Raw genomic sequence first — 15,891 nt, 5'->3', positions numbered from 1 at the left:
AAACCTATTAATAAATAAAATAAATCAAAATTATTTCAAATATTTTGAAAATTAGATAAGATTAAATTATCGCTGACCCTAAACCGCAACTTCCTACTTTATAAACTTTCTAAAGTGTTCAATTTAGTGGAAAAAACGAGTAAAAAAGCGCTAACCCTAACTGAACGAGAGCTATGAGGCTGGGAGACTTTCCACGTGGCCGGTTACATAATGTCTCGTTCCCTCCTCTCATTGAACTAATGTTACGTGTGTAACCAGAGATGTTCCCTTATCGAGTCGGTCTCGCGACATTACATATGGGGAACAATAATATCCCCGCCGTGAGGGAAAAACCATCCGGTTCAGCTCGCATCGAGCCCCAGGAAAGCACAAGCAGTAATTCTTACAGCGCCTAGGTCTAGGTCGGGTACCGATTGGGCAAACGGTTCCCCTTTAAGCATAAGCAGTCGCACAGCCTCCACTATCCAGTGTGATAGCCTCTGCTTCAACAGCGTGCTGCCTTTCTTGGAACCCGCGTCCGAAACTGGCTAGTTCTGTTCACATAAGCACGCAGGTCAAACACGGGGCACAAAGCGCACCTCTGAGACACTGAATTACTGTCCTCCTCGGGGCAAAATGCTTGAGTTGTAACTATCTAAGCTCTCAACGGCGTTGAGCGCACTTTAGGCGAGTAGCTGCATTTTGGTAAAAGTCTGACCATACAATCGTCCGGTCCAAACTGCATACACGCGCTGTTCACTGACAGGGCATGCAAGTCTCCCACTCATTTCTCGCAAGCTAGCGCGAGCAGTACTGCCATCTTAAATGAGAGCCCTTTAAGGCCGCTAGACTCGGCTGGTTCAAAAGTTGGGTCGGACAGCGCACTAAGCACTAAGGACAGGTCCCAGGATTAAGCCGCCTAGCTTCCTGGAGAAAGCTCGTTATCAGGGGGTTCAGTATGTGCATACCACTAAGCTTCAGGGAAGTGAGCGCTGTATTCATTTAAATACGCGGGGAGCCAAAGCCAGCCCTAACGGCAACACTTTGAACTGGTATGCAACACCCTCAAATGCAAAATGGAGGAAGCGTCTGTGATGTGGGGCTATCTGGATGTGTACGCATCTTTCAGATCCACTGCAACGAAGTAATCGTTGGGCTGAATGTGCGCGAGGATCTGCTTCACAGTTAGCATCTTGAACGTGTGTTTCGCGAGCGCTTTGTTCAATAATCTCAGGTCTAAGATGGGGCGCATACCTCCGTCCTTTTTCGGAACAAGAAAATAACGGCTGTAGGACCTGGAAATTCTCCACTATCTCTACTGCTTGTTTGGTCAGGAGAGAGGAGATTTCTGCCAGTAGCAGCGGGGCGCTCTGTTCTGAGACCTCTGTCATAATCACACCGCCGAAGAGGGGTGGTCTGCGAGTGAACTGTATAGATTTCTATGATTCAACACATGCAGCTAGTGCATAAGGGATTTTGCAAAGCATAAATATAAAACCAAACAATTTACGTACTGCAGACACAAACCAGCTGACAATGAACAATCTGAGAACATTGCACTATATATATATATATATATATATATATATATATATATATATATATATATATATATATATATATATATATATATGCTTGGCAAAATCCCTTATGCACTAGCTGCATGTGTTGAATCATAGAAATCTATTATTATGAACCTGCTTCATGGAGAATAAAAACAGCCTTAAACTAAACTAAAACACATATACAGTGCATAGATACACATCACTTTAATGATACTACTTTGATTGATTGCCACCAATTTTGTTTTTATTTAGCAAAAATGAATAAACAAACAAATAAACGTAAATAGTTCAGCTGTGTAAGAAGATTTATTAATCAAAAACCCCCCTTTCATGTAAAGCGCTTTGAGAACCCCGAAGAGCGCTATATAAATTAAATAATTATAAAGCATGCAGTCAAACAGAACAAAGAGAGAATGTCGTGTTTTTAAGCAGAAGGAAGCATTTGTTAAATCCGAGCATTTATTTGCATGAACTTGGCATCCCACTAAAGCAACTATCTCACAATATTAACAGCAATAAATCTGGAAGCACTAAAAACGACTCTAAAGATATCTAAAGGAAAAGCAACAGGGTTTCACTTCAGTAACCGAGAAGCTGAATCAAAGATAAACCATTGATGGCAGATTGAGTTTTTTTACTTACTTCGGGTGAGGGTAAATATGCAAATGATGACGGACAGCGCGCGCGTCATGGTCCAGTGTGTATTTCGCTGCTCTTCAGTGCCATTCCGCCTCATACAGAAGCGCAGAACTTCACAAGAGCGAACAGCACTGATGATGATGATACTGCTGAGGATGAGGAGGAGGATGATAGAGCCCACAGCCACAGCAGCAGCGGAACATACAGGGCTCGCTTCTGTTCCACCAACACACACACACACACACACACACACACACACACACACGCACACACTCCGCGCCTCCCTGCCTCTCACAGCTCACCAGGGGCTAGTTGTTAAAATTGTAAGGTTGAGTTTGAAAGTTTTTGTGGAGTCACGGTCTTGGGAACAAAAGACAAAATTATGTTTTAGCGTTATTGATCAGTGTGTGGAACATGTTTATTGAACATGTAACATTTTGTGCAAAACAAGCCCCAGTTGCAGCCTCTTGTATGCTAAAATCATGAATTGTACATTTTGAACCACACACTTTAAAAAAAAAAGTACTCAAACATTTTAGTGGCAAAGCAACTTGTAATAAGTGGCATGAATCATATGGTTGGCAAAAATACAAATTTAACTTTTAATATTTGTAGATACAAGTGTATAGAAGAAAACATGTCCAGAATGCAAATCATAATGGCTAAAGTAGTTTATTAATGTATAAATGTGTTGGGGCATCTGCATGGTGTAATAATTCATATTTAGAATTTTACAAATAGACCAGAAAGAAGATGAATACTTTTATCAATCTGTCATTTATACATTATACCTCTTCACATGAGCCAACTGGTCTTGGTCATTCACAGGGTCAGAGTTTAGGCCAAAACATTCTTAAGGTCTGCTCTGTGTTTGTGGAGCAGAGAGATTTACACCGCAGATGCCCAGTCATCCAATCTCTCCCATGCTGATTTATTTCTCAGACGCTCTGCTGAATCAATGGGGCATGCTGAGTTAGACAGGAACAGGTCGATAAAAGTTCAATTAAAATATATTGCACACACAAATACTGGAGTAAAATGATAAATTCTAGTTTTTACTGATACTTCACATTATTAAATTAATTATCATCAACACTTTGCTCACCTCATCTGCTATTTATGACATTTTTATCTGATCTAGCAATGTATTTTGTGATTTCTATTTCTGGAAACATGCAATGCTGTGAATTCAATCAGTAGACGACTGACCAATAGTAATGCCACAGATTAAACCTGACCTTCATTGCCTGTTGAACCTGTTTGTTTACAAAAAAAAGTATTTTGAAAATAAGAAAAATTGACAGAAAAACATACAAATAAACAAAGTACTGCACAGTTTGTTCACATTTTTCTCAGTGCTTTAAGTGGCCCAAGAGACGTGCCGGTACTCTATTATAGCCTTTTTTATATAAACGGGGAGGGGTGTGGGGGGGGGGGTGGTCTTGGGTGACGGGATGGGGGGCTTATGATATTAGACTTCGTAGCCTATAATAAAAGATAATGACTTTCAAACCTTAACTAAACACATTTTTATTCAAAGATCAACCATCTGTCATTACTCTTTAGTCTGCCACAAGAAACAGCAGCATTAAAATCATGAACTCAAATGTCATTGTAAAAAACAAAAAAAAAACAATGACTGTTGTAACAGTGTGTAAATCAGACCTTTCTGTAACGCTGACGTTAATAAGCTTAAATGAAAATAACGAAAAAAAAGCGGAGTATTTTTTGTACACAGTGCCGCGAACTGTCAATCACTCCTGTGCGCGTGCATCACTGTCCTCCTCAGCTGCAGCAACTTGCGCTCTCTCTCTTCATCAAGCTTTAAAACAAAAAGGGGACAAAAAGATCATATTGTCTTTGTGCATAGGCTATAGATTAGGGACGACTCAACCTCCGCAGACAGTTTTTAATGTTTATCAGACAATAAATACTCAAGATTTTGCTTTAGTATAATTTTCGGGACAATTAGGGCCAGATTCGGGAGTCGGGACAACAGTTTAGATTTCGGGACTGTCCCGAATTTTTCGGGACGTCTGGTCACCCTATCTGAAAGAGCTGCATTACTTCATTAGTTTGAGTCTGACCTGCAGTGATAGGATTCTAACTTGCTGAGGTGTCAGTCAGCGAATCATCTTCTTATGATCTTGTTCTTTCGGTATTCAGAGTCTGAAGCCAAGAGAACATATTAAGTGCTGTTAACTGTATTTGATTATTAACAGTACCGAGTGTATACTCATATAGACTTTCACACACCTTCTCCGGCCACGTTGAGTTGTTGACACTTAACAGTGGGAAAAGCGACACATGCGCTATTCACTTGTATAACTTAAGGGTGAATGGGTAATGTAGTTTCTGCTCTGGGTGGGATGAATTAGGAAGCTTGCATTGTGAAGGGCCCTCTGAAAATCGGCAGTGCAGGTAAAAGATTAAAATCTCTATTAAAACAAATGTCCAAATGAGCGTACCGGTACGCTACAAGCACGTTCTGGGCGCACGGAGAGGTGGCGGTACGCTCAAGAGCTATATTTGGAAGTGGCGGTACTGAGTACTGGTGCGTACCGGCCCACTTAAAGCACTGATTTTTCTGAATAAATGGTTAGAAATTAAAGTCTTTAAAAACAAATCAATTTCTCAGTGTTGATTTGGGGAAAGGACAAGGGGAAGTTGTGGCCTAATGGTTAGAGAGTCTGACTCCCAATCGTATGGTTGTGAGTTAGAGTCTCGGGACGGCAGGAATTGTAGGTGGGGGGAGTGCATGTACAGTTCTCTCTCCACCTTCAATACCAGGTGCCCTTAGGTGACTTAGGTGCCCTTGAGCAAGGCATTGAACCCGCAACTGCTCCCCGGGCGCCGCAGCATAAATGACTGCCCACTGCTCCGGGTGTGTGCTCACAGTGTGTGTGTGTGGGTTCACTGCTCTGTGTGTGTGTGTGCACTTTGAATGGTTTAAACGCAGAGCAAGAATTCTGAGTATGGGTCACCATACTTGGCTGAATTTCACGCCACTTTCACTTAATAGTTCTCTGTAAAAAAAAAAAAAAATATATATATATATATATATATATAAAATATTTGACAAATCTTTAGTCCCAGTGCTTCTCACTATGACAACGTGGTGGGACTTAAAGAGCATGGTTATGGATTGATGCCCCAGGATGAAGAAATGCTTGTGAGTTATCTCTTGGCGGTTCCTCATCATCCCTCATGGCCCCAGTGTTTCCCACCAAGCTGCTTAGGACTTCTTCATCTTTGGTGGTTAAAAAGTAGATGGCAGGCTGTCAGGCTGGTGCTTGCCTACACCCCATGTCAGTGTAGCAGGTGTATCAAGCTGACCTGCTGAAAGAGATGGTCGAGGGAAAAAATATTTAGAATTACGACATTCAGAGCTGCATCAGGCAAGCACCCTGCTAGCACCTTCTGGTTTGTTTGGCAGCGTTGTAAAAACAGTTGTGGACAGATTTCAGGAGGCCAAGAAACAAGTATTGGCTCCTCATACAGGAAAGTACAAAAAACTGAGCGTCGCCACTCATACGGTGGCACTCCAGGCTGAAGTCTTCTAGAGATGTGATGGAGCTGATGACTGTCATTAACAGCAGGAAGGCTTCTGTCAAGAAGTCCTGACAAAAAAAAACTTTAGAACTTATGAGGGCTGGTGTAAACTTCAGCATACAGTTTCTTCTCAGTGCCCTCAGGAGCTCATCTCATTGACCCTGCCACCACATGTGCTTCAGGGCAAGCGGTCTCCAGCAAGCGCAGCTCTCAGCTTCCACCCAGGAATGTAGCAGTTCTGGGAGGCTCACTACCTTCAAGAAGGTCTCTAGAGCAGTTAGATCGGCCATTCCCTGTCAGTCATCTGGAAGATTAGCTGGTCTTATTACACCAGAGGTCAGTCTCAATAGACTGATTCCCTTAGTAGACTATCTGGCAGTGTGAAAGCTTCTGAAAAATGTGTCACAATGGTTCCTGCACATTGTAGAAAGAGGTTACAAAATTCAGTTTGGGTCTCACCCACCTCGTTTCAACAGGGTCATTCCCACACTTGTTAGCCTCAAGCAGATCTGAAGGATGCACAGTTCCACATATCCATCCTTCCTCAACACAAGAAGTTCCTGAGGTTTGCTTTTGGGGGCAAATCATACCAATATTGAGTTCTTCCATTCGGCCTCACACTCTCACCCCGCACATTTACCAAGTGTGTGGATGCTGCTCTGGCTCCACAGAGACTCCAGGGCATCCGCATACTCAACAACATCGACAATTGGTTGATACTATCTCAGACCCGCCAACTTGTGCTAATGCACACAGAAACACATCGGTGGTCTCTTATATAAATTGGCAGGGGGGTCTGCATTCGCGCCCCCTGTACAGGCTAGAGTGCCTGTTCCTTCTGTGGAACCAGGGCAAGCGGTTCTCACTGAGGGCAGTTTACATCCCCTGGGATGTACACTAATTAGTAAGCAGACATCATGTTGAGAAGTGGTGGAGCAGATATGGATGAAGTTTTACAGAGGACAAGTGAATCTGTTTGGGACTCAGAGGCTATGGCCTCCAGTACTACCTAGAGTACCTGCTTGGGATATTGTCCGCTGCTTCAAATCACAAAATTTGTGATGCTGCAGGATGGTCCACCCCTCTGACCTTCAGCAGGTTTTAGCCTTGACTATCATGCTGCTCCTACAGTAAACACTCACCTAAAGGATTATATAGGAATACCATACTAATGCTGTGCTTGACCCCCTTTTGCCTTCAGAACTGCCTTAATTCTATGTGGTGTTGATTAAACAATGGGGGCCTAAAGTGTGCCAAGAAAACATCCCCCACACCATTACACCACCACCAGCAGCCTGCACAGTGGTAACAAGGCATGATGGATCCATGTTCTCATTCTGTTTACATCAAATTCTGACTCTACCATCTGAATGTCTCAGCAGAAATCATCAGAGACTCATCAGACCAGGCAACATTTTTTCAGTCTTCAACGGTCCAATTTTGGTGAGCTTGTGCAAATTGTAGCATCTTTTTCTTACTTGTAGTGGAGATGAGTGGTACCCGGTGGGGTCTTCTGCTGTTCTAGCCCATCCGCCTCAAGGTTGTGCGTGTTGTGGCTTCACAAATGCTTTGCTGCATACCTCGGTTGTAACAAGGTTATTTCACTCAAAGTTGCTCTTCTATCAGCTTGAATCAGTCGGCCCATTCACCTCTGTTAAACAAGTGAAAGGGGGGTACAATGGGGTTTCGTGTATTCAGTTGTTCACAGTGTTACAAAGATGGATTCTCATGGTAAACAAGGCCAAAATTTATTTTGAAGAATGAATGAGAATTTCGGTGCCAAAAATCTTACTTCCGGGTTGGTACAAGTTTCGGCTGTTTTTTTTTTTTTTTTACATCGTGGATCTGATGATGTAGACAAGAGCGGAACTCCTTATGAGCATTTCTGTCAGAAAAGCACGCCCACACACACATTGACCAGAGGAGAGTGAGACCAGGCACATCAACAGCAGAGCTGCATGGGATTTGTTCGAGAATGCCTCCAAATAAGTGCGTTTTTGGATGTGAGGGAAAGTTCACAGTGTTCAGCTTCCCCAAGAACCCAGCGTTACATGAAGAGTGGATGCAGTTTGTTTTTCCACAGCAGCAAAAGAGAGTGTAGCAAGTGCCTTTGTCATTTGAGTGACGAATGTTTTATAAACCAGGCCCAAGTCGACCCTGAATTTGCACATCTTTTCTATTAAAACATGGAGCCGTCCCGGTGATAAGACCCCATTCATGGAAGTACAATTGCATCAGATTTCTGTATTTTGTTGAAAATCAGCACATAAGTGAAGGTTAATGGAAACATCAGTATTATAACTCTGCTCATGGCACGCCTCCAGTAGCTCAGCTTTTTCCGGAAAACTGTATCTTTTTTTTACAATTATGATAAAACTAAAGACTTATATATATATATAGATAGAGGAAGCAGTACTATATAGGTACTCAAGATTTACATGAGATTAAGGGAAACCGTTATGTACCCTTTAAGATCAAGAGATTTCAGTTTTAGACAACATACTGGTTTTTGCTCCATTTTGAAGAACAAAAATCATTTTCAAACACAGCCACCATTTTGAACAGGACCACAATTACTCCCTTATTAACAGTGACTCACTGCCACCTACTGGCACTTTGGATGCAGCCTCGGTTTTCTTTGCATTGCAAGATCAATTTTGTTGGTACGGATTGCATTTGCTTGGTAACAGCCCAAATGCCAGTATTTAAAAAAAAAAAATTCAGGAGTCAGCACACTTAGAAATAGGAAATCAGCACCGTAACAGCAAAATTTGTCCACATAGTTAGATGAAGGGTTGTTTTTTTTTTTTTACATTTCTTCATTTTTGGTGTGCCACCAAGACTTACCGTGGCCTCACTTGGCAATCCCCATTAAAATTTCTGGGGGTGCCACTGATGCAGAACTTCACATTGTGAATATCAGGAACCAAACTACTGTTTGGATGACAAGTTAAAAATGGGGAACCTTGCTATAATAGTGGGAGGAAAAAAAAAAAAAAAAAAAAAAAAAAAAGGTAATCCCGAGTTCTGCCGAACCAAAACAATACTAATAGACAAGATACCTCGGGTTCTGCAAAGTTTATTAAAAACACAAGATTTACATGACCAGAGTAACTCCTCCACTAGAAACCACAGTCTGCTCCCTAGAGACAGCCTTGATACGAGTGTCTCTTCCTGAAAGAGAAACATTAGAAGTGAGAATGCAGTTCTAAAATGCTTAGTTCCTCTTGTCAAGAGAAATCAAGAACTCACGTTTCCTGGTGCAGCTTTGCTCACAAGAGCCAGATGATGGATGGCACACCGCTGTACTGCAGTGGATGAAGATCTGACAGGGAAGAAAGAGGCTCAAGTCACAGAATCCACAAGTAGTAAATATACAAATGTTCAAGTAAAGGGGGCATACAGTTTCCTGCAGAGCAGCCAGCGAGGCTGGATCTACAAATGTGAACATCTTCACAACAAAGCGCTTGTAGTGGGTTGGGAATTGAAGACCAGATGATCCAGTCACTGGAACCAGTGTGGTCAGATAGCGGTCATCCCGGTAAGGGCATCTGAAGACAAGAGAAGGTTAGGAAGGGTCTCCCAGCAGACTAACGGACAAAGACTGGCTGTACACTCACCCGTCGATCAGAAGGTCCCACTGGGGGAGACTGAGTGGACTGGGGGTTGAAGTCGCCCAACAATGTCCCAGCATCAGGACAATGTTGGGGTCAGTCCTCTCCATAATGTGCACCTCAACATACACAGGCTCTCGCAGGACTTTTGTGATGGGATAATCAGTGTCACTGTAGTAGGACGTGTAGGCCTCATCCCCTGAGGAACAACACTGGGGATTAACCAGGCTCCAGTTTGAAAGGCTTTAGGCAGACACAGGACAAGACCTTACCTTCAGCACAGCCTTTGGTGACACATTGGCCATTGGCCAGTCTGAGCTCCACCCTGAGAGGTCCAGGAGCAGCTACTGGTGGAGGTGGAGGAACAGAGTTGACTTCCACAACCAGAGCTTCCACAGACGTTCCTGAATATCTACACTGGAAGAGAAACCTGCACAACACAGCGAGCTTGTAGCATTTATCAGGGATTAATGTTCACACCAAGTCATGGATCACCTACTCAAAATGACTGTCCCTTGTGATGGAACCATATGGTCCAATCCCCACTTCATACGATGAGGTCATTCGGTTTTCATACACCACATATCCTCCATCCTCCTGTGAATAGGAACAGTGTCAGCATCCAGTCCATCATAAGCAATGCATAATAAGACCAGTAGCAGCTTCTCACCATCATGCTCGTGCCACATGCGGTCACAGGGAACTGGTATATAGCAAAGGAAGGTGTAGACCCCACAGGAGCACAGGGTGGGTCATTTCCACCCAGTAGATGAACCGAATCCAGACTCAGTCGAGGCAGAGTAACGTCTCTAGACACCACTACCACAAATTGACCATCTCTAATACACTGGACAGTCACTAGAACGAGGTACAAGAGCAGATTAAAGTGCAGGGAATCAGTTTAACACGAACCAAATAAAATTGAGAACACTTACCTGCCCTCCCATAGAAACACTGCTGTCCATTAAAGCAGCAGTCGATAGCTTCACACTCAGCACCACTGATCCCAGGTAGACCACATTGGATCTGCTCAGAATCAGCTACAGCACATTTTTCAAGGGGCTCTGCCTGCACTACTGGCTTCTGAAACTGCTGTTTAACTGGCTTCTGAAGCGGAAACTGCTGGCTAGTTAGCTGTTGAACTGGCTTCTGAAACGGAAACTGCTGGCTAGTTAGCTGTTGAACCGGCTTCTGAAGCGGAAGCTGCTGGCTAGTTAGCTGTTGAACTGGCTTCTGAAGCGGAAACTGCTGGCTAGTTAGCTGTTGAACTGGCTTCTGAAGCGGAAACTGCTGGCTAGGTAGCTGTTGAACTGGCTTCTGAAACGGAAACTGCTGGCTAGGTAGCTGTTGAACTGGCTTCTGAAACGGAAACTGCTGGCTAGTTAGCTGTTGAACCGGCTTCTGAAGCGGAAACTGCTGGCTAGTTAGCTGTTGAACTGGCTTCTGAAGCGGAAACTGCTGGCTAGTTAGCTGTTGAACCGGCTTCTGAAGCGGAAACTGCTGGCTAGTTAGCTGTTGAACTGGCTTCTGAAGCGGAAACTGCTGGCTAGTTAGCTGTTGAACTTGCTTCTGATGTGGAACCTGCTGGTCAGTTTGCTGAATCATCAGAGCTTGAGCATCCTGAAGTGATTTTCTCCACTGTGGAACAGCATTACAAAAAGCACAGACCATCAAAATCTGAATCAAACACAAAATTCCAGCCATTATTGAACAGCTAAACAGAAAGTTGAGATACTGCCATTTAGTCTTTTTGTATTCTACAGCTATCAGCTAATTAATGATAGTCCCTCCCTCTTCATTAACAACTGGGTGATTCTCATTGGATCTCAAGATTCAACGCTTATAACAGCAACACAGAGGCTGCGTCCACATCTTCATTGACAACTCTCTCAAGCCTCGCTCACTCGGATGCTAAACATTCTTTCCAAATTTTTATCTTCGTCTGATACAGGCTCAAGCATATCAGGTTGGATGCCTTATCTCTCCATCGTTCACGCTGGACAGAAGATCCGCTCTGTGAAACAGCCAATCAGAGCAGAGCTCAACATTATTGTTCATGACCCTTCCAAATAATTCTAGGGACAAATCCCAGGGTTGTAAATGGGCATGTAAAACTATTTCTGGCCACGTATCTTCTTTGTAGATATCATTTAAAATATTGTATCAATGCATTCTATGGCACCTTTAACTGGGATTATGAACTCAAATTTTGTCCGGAAGCAATAGTTTGAATCTGAATTTGAATTTCTTAACGATTAATTTGTTTCTTATAAACACATTGCCTTTCCCTTCACAAGTCAGTAATTGATGTGAATTTTTTGTGGATTATTTTGATCTTTATATCAGTTCTTCGGACTTCTTTTCTGATGCCACCCATTCACTGCAGAGGATTCATTGGGGAGCAAGTGATGTAAATCTATATTCTTCCAAATCTTTTCCAATAATTAACTAAAAACTCCATAAAAAATAGTTTTTTTAATGAATATTTTATATTAGAGTCATATCAGGGGCTTTTTTAATGACATCCATTGTCTATCATAGACACACTGTCAAACTTTAATTGTAAAATTGGGAGTAAGTGTAGATGAAAATCTCAGGTCCTTATCAAGCCTTCCATTGGCTAGTGACATTCCAGAACGTTCTGATTTGTTAATTACAGGTCCAGAGGAGAATCAAAGGTGATCAATCTAGCTGAAAGAGGAGGAGCCGCTTAAATTCAAAGCTGTACTTAATGGACAAAGACGAGCACTGGTGTGTATTGTGTTAATGTTTGTCAGGAGGGGTCTTTTGCATTGTGTGTTAGTGCTGATTGTGTTTGTTCTGAACAATGCTTTTAGAAGTCTGAATCCAGTCAAAGTCCAATAAGCATCAATCATATCCAGCTTCCAGAGTACCTGTTTCTTAAGTGCTCGGGAACACTTTGCAGAAGGCTTCTCTGTTTCAGAGTATTGACTACAGAGTATTGCACAAGAGCCTCTTGGGCTTCAGGAGAAGCAGGCGTTTCAGGGACCAGTGAAGCCTTTGGATTGGAGGTTTCCCACTGTTCCAGAAGTGCTGAGCAAGATGGCGGTGGACTTTCATTTAAGGCAACCTGTGACCCCTAGAAGTGTAGCTATTCAATGTAGTGAGAACCAGGTTCATCTGGAGGTATAGCAGGACTTGTTTAGCAATGGAAAACCGATCCAGCCATCTGGTTTGGCTGTAGGAGGATGTCCTGTTGTTGGTTTGGTCTCAGGCTCAAAGGTGCTCTTCTTTGAGAATGAACTGCAGGTCTGCAACCGTGTTGATGGTAAGAGCTATTAAGTGTTACTAGACTTCTTAAACCTTACTAAAAATCGGCCCTTGTTTTGGTATCAATGATTTCCTGAATCTATAACATTCATGGGATGGTTCTTTTTATAGTGGGGAAAACTCCCAATAACGGTTTACTCTGGTGACCAAGTGTTATGGCACGACTTGCTAAGATGCCTTTTGGAATGGGTTTTTTTGGGGGGGTGGACCCTCTTGGTAACAACATCAGTCTCCTATAGATGACCAAGGATGAGCTTGTCTACACCTTTGCCCTTACCTACACCCCTGAGCTGTTAGCTGGCACTCGATTATCAGCGTTCAATGCTATTATCAAAGGTCAGTGACCTCTGTGACTTGTGGCATTCCTTGCGGTGGTGGAACTGGAAGCCGGTTTAATTGGTTACTACACAAATGGCAGGTTTCAAAATGTCAGCAGTAATGCCTTGAAGCCTTGGGTCCCTTATGCCTCAACTGTTCTGCCTGAAGCTCATGATGGGTTTGTGCAGTTTCTCTCAGCCTTCTGGATGAGGCTGTGCCTAAGCCGTTCTTCTCTCTTGCAGGTGACTGGTCCTATGAGGGGCCTTCAGACTCTTACTTCCTGGGTGACATTATTAATGTTGAGGCATCTGTGAAGGTATAAAACCACGTCCTTCTGCGTGTGGTTGTGGACCGCTGTGTGGCTACCAGAGTACCTGATGTGAATGCCCTTCTGAGATACTTGTTCATTGATCATGGGTGTGTTCATGTCACCAGATGCTGCAGAGGTGACTTGTTCTCGTGTTTGCTCCTTTTATAACCACTTTGTCCCTGACCACTTTTTACTCCTAGTGGATGCCAATGTCACTGCTTCCAGACCTCTCTCATTTGCTCTGGTTTGTGACTCCTTACCTGTGGTGTCTCTTGCGGATCAGAACGTGTGTTGTGAAGGCCACTCTCGCTCCTGCGCCTAGTAACGCACTCCACAAATCCGGTTCCTTTGCCAATGGGTTTTTTCATGACACTTACGAAACATTAAAAGTGCCATGTCTTTTTTGTATTTCAGGTGGCTTGTTGCTGTGACTCAACCGGTGTTCCTGATGGAGGAACTGCTGCTTCTCCTTTTTGGAGGTAGGAAGCTGTTTTTAAGCTTCGTTTTTGACCGTTAACGCACTTAACTCTGGTGTCTGCTCTTTCTAGGCCTTCAGTGGGAAGGAAAGGCCTCGCTCGGTCCTGTAGTGGTTCAAGAGCACAAAAAGACTTTAGCTGGTGTTCTATAAATGTGGGGAGAAAACTTCGGTGTCTGGTCTCATTTAGCCAATTGACTTGCAAAGCAACTTTACAGAAAATTGTTTCTACAATATTTAGTAGTAGCTTATGGTGGTGACCGTCAGTTTGTGCACGTATGACAGGATTTTTAGAAAAAAAAAATACAAGATGTAGTCAGCTAGACAATAACAATTATTAATAATTGTTATGATGCAGTCTAACTTGTAGAAATAATTGTTAGTTCTGTTTGTTGATTCAGGGTTAGCATCATCTGGGGTCCTCTGATGGTCAGCGTCATCTCTTCTCAAGTGTTCTGGATCCAGACTGGAGCTTGTGTAAATCCTAGTTACCACGGGATGTAAATCCCGTGGCAAAACATAGAAACAAAATCGAGACATCATTAGCATAGCTGCTGATCCAACAAACTAAAATTAGTTAATAAATAAGTGTACGTTTGATCAGATGCAACTACACTCACAATTTAAGAGATGCATTATTCGAATGCTTGGCGAAAGAAATGCGTTTTTAATCTAGATTTAAACATAGTGTGTCTGTACCCCGAACATTATAAGGAAGGCTATTCCAGAGTTTGGGAGCCAAATGTAAAAAAGCTCTACCTCCTTTAGTGGACTTTGCTATCCTAGGAACTGCCAAAAAGTCCAGCGTTTTGAGACCTTAGGGTGCGTGATGGGTTGTAGCGTGGTGGAAGGCTAGTTAGGTACGCAGGAGCTAAACCATTTAGGGCCTTATAGGTAAGTAATGATAATTTGTAACTGATACGGAACTTAATAGGTAGCCAGTGCAGCGACTGTAAAATTGGGGTAATATGATCATGTTTTCTTGACCTGGTAAGGACTCTATTTTGGACTACCTGTAGCTTGTTTGTTAAAGAAGCAGGACAACCACCTAGAAGTGCATTACAATAGTCCAGTCTAGAGGTCATAAAAGCATTAACTAGCTTTTCTGCATCAGAAACGCATGTTTCGTAGCTTGGCAATGTTTCTAAGATGGAACAATGCAGTTTTTGTAACATTGGAAATATGATTTTCAAAAGACAAATTGCTGTCTAATATGACACCCAGATTTCTGACTGTAGAGGAAGTAACAGTACATCCGTCTAGTTGCAAATTGTAATCCACAAGATTCTGTGTAGTGTTTTTTTTGGTCCAATAATTAATTCCTCTGTCTTATCCAAATTTAATTGTAGAAAATTATTTGTCATCCAATCTTTTACATTTTTAACACTCTGTTAGCTTAGATAATTGAGAAGTTTTATCTGGTCTTGTTGAGATGTGTAGCTGAGTATCATCAGCATAACCGTGGAAGCTAATTCCGTATTTTCTAATAATATTACCAAGGGGCAACATCTATTTTGAAAATAGAAGGGGACCTAGGACGGATCCTTGTGGCACTCCGTATTTTACTGATGATAAATGAGATGACACCCTATTCAAGTAAACAAAATGGTAGTGATTGTACAGGTAGGATCTAAACCATCTTAGAGCCTGTCCTTGAATACCTATATAGTTTTGTAATCTATTTATGAGTACGTCACGATCTATGGTGTCGAACGCAGCACTAAGATCAAGTAAGACTAGAAATGAGATGCAGCCTTGATCTGATGCAAGGAGCAGGTCGTTTGTAATTTTAACAAGTGCAGTTTCTGTGCTATGGTGGGGGCCTGAAACCTGACTGAAATTCTTCATACAGATCATTTTTATGCAGGAAGGTGCTCAATTGAGCAGACACAACTTTTTCAAAAAAAATTTACATAAATGGAAGATTTGAAATAGGCCTATAATTTGCCAGTACACTAGGATCTAGTTTTGGTTTCAGTGATAAGTTTATTTAGCTCTTCCTGTCCTATAGTTGTAAAGCACTGCAGTTTATCTTTGGGTGCGATGGATGAAACTGAAGTGTTAGACGCTGTAGAATCTACATTCGCTATTGTATTTCTAATGTTATCTATTTTATCAGTGAAGAAATTCATAAAGTCATTACTATTT

The 15,891-nt window shown here is 42.4% G+C and overlaps 1 protein-coding gene and 1 long non-coding RNA gene across 2 annotated transcripts; one reads left to right on the top strand and one right to left on the bottom strand.

Annotated features, from left to right (window-relative positions):
* Positions 1 to 8,780: 8,780 nt before the first annotated feature.
* LOC113118718 (zona pellucida sperm-binding protein 4-like) lies at positions 8,781 to 11,082 on the bottom strand. The gene is made up of 8 exons (XM_026288114.1): positions 10,285 to 11,082; positions 10,020 to 10,207; positions 9,849 to 9,946; positions 9,622 to 9,779; positions 9,356 to 9,548; positions 9,139 to 9,286; positions 8,988 to 9,060; positions 8,781 to 8,909 (listed from the first exon to the last, which is right to left on the bottom strand). The coding sequence occupies exons 1-8, from the start codon at positions 11,051 to 11,053 to the stop codon at positions 8,833 to 8,835; spliced, it is 1,704 nt and encodes a 567-aa protein (XP_026143899.1). The 5' UTR covers positions 11,054 to 11,082; the 3' UTR covers positions 8,781 to 8,832.
* A 1,028-nt stretch (positions 11,083 to 12,110) lies between these two features.
* On the top strand, positions 12,111 to 13,908 carry LOC113118723 (uncharacterized). Its single transcript, XR_003294359.1, has 3 exons — positions 12,111 to 12,638; positions 13,683 to 13,747; positions 13,817 to 13,908. It is a non-coding gene; the product is annotated as an uncharacterized LOC113118723 (long non-coding RNA).
* Positions 13,909 to 15,891: the final 1,983 nt, after the last annotated feature.

The sequence above is a fragment of the Carassius auratus genome, chromosome 18 (assembly GCF_003368295.1).
Source record: "Carassius auratus strain Wakin chromosome 18, ASM336829v1, whole genome shotgun sequence".
NCBI lineage: Eukaryota > Metazoa > Chordata > Actinopteri > Cypriniformes > Cyprinidae > Carassius > Carassius auratus.
This window is presented reverse-complemented; position numbering and strand designations above follow the sequence as displayed.

What these genes read in the sequence shown, in the direction of transcription:
- LOC113118718 (XM_026288114.1), bottom strand. Translation starts at nt 11,053, where the DNA reads ATGGCTGGAATTTTGTGTTTGATTCAGATTTTGATGGTCTGTGCTTTT. An exon ending in TGGGACCTTCTGATCGACGG is followed by an intron (nt 9,287 to 9,355) that starts GTGAGTGTACAG and finishes TCTTGTCTTCAG; the next exon opens with ATGCCCTTACCGGGATGACC. An exon ending in GCAAAGCTGCACCAGGAAAC is followed by an intron (nt 8,910 to 8,987) that starts GTGAGTTCTTGA and finishes TTTCTCTTTCAG; the next exon opens with GAAGAGACACTCGTATCAAG.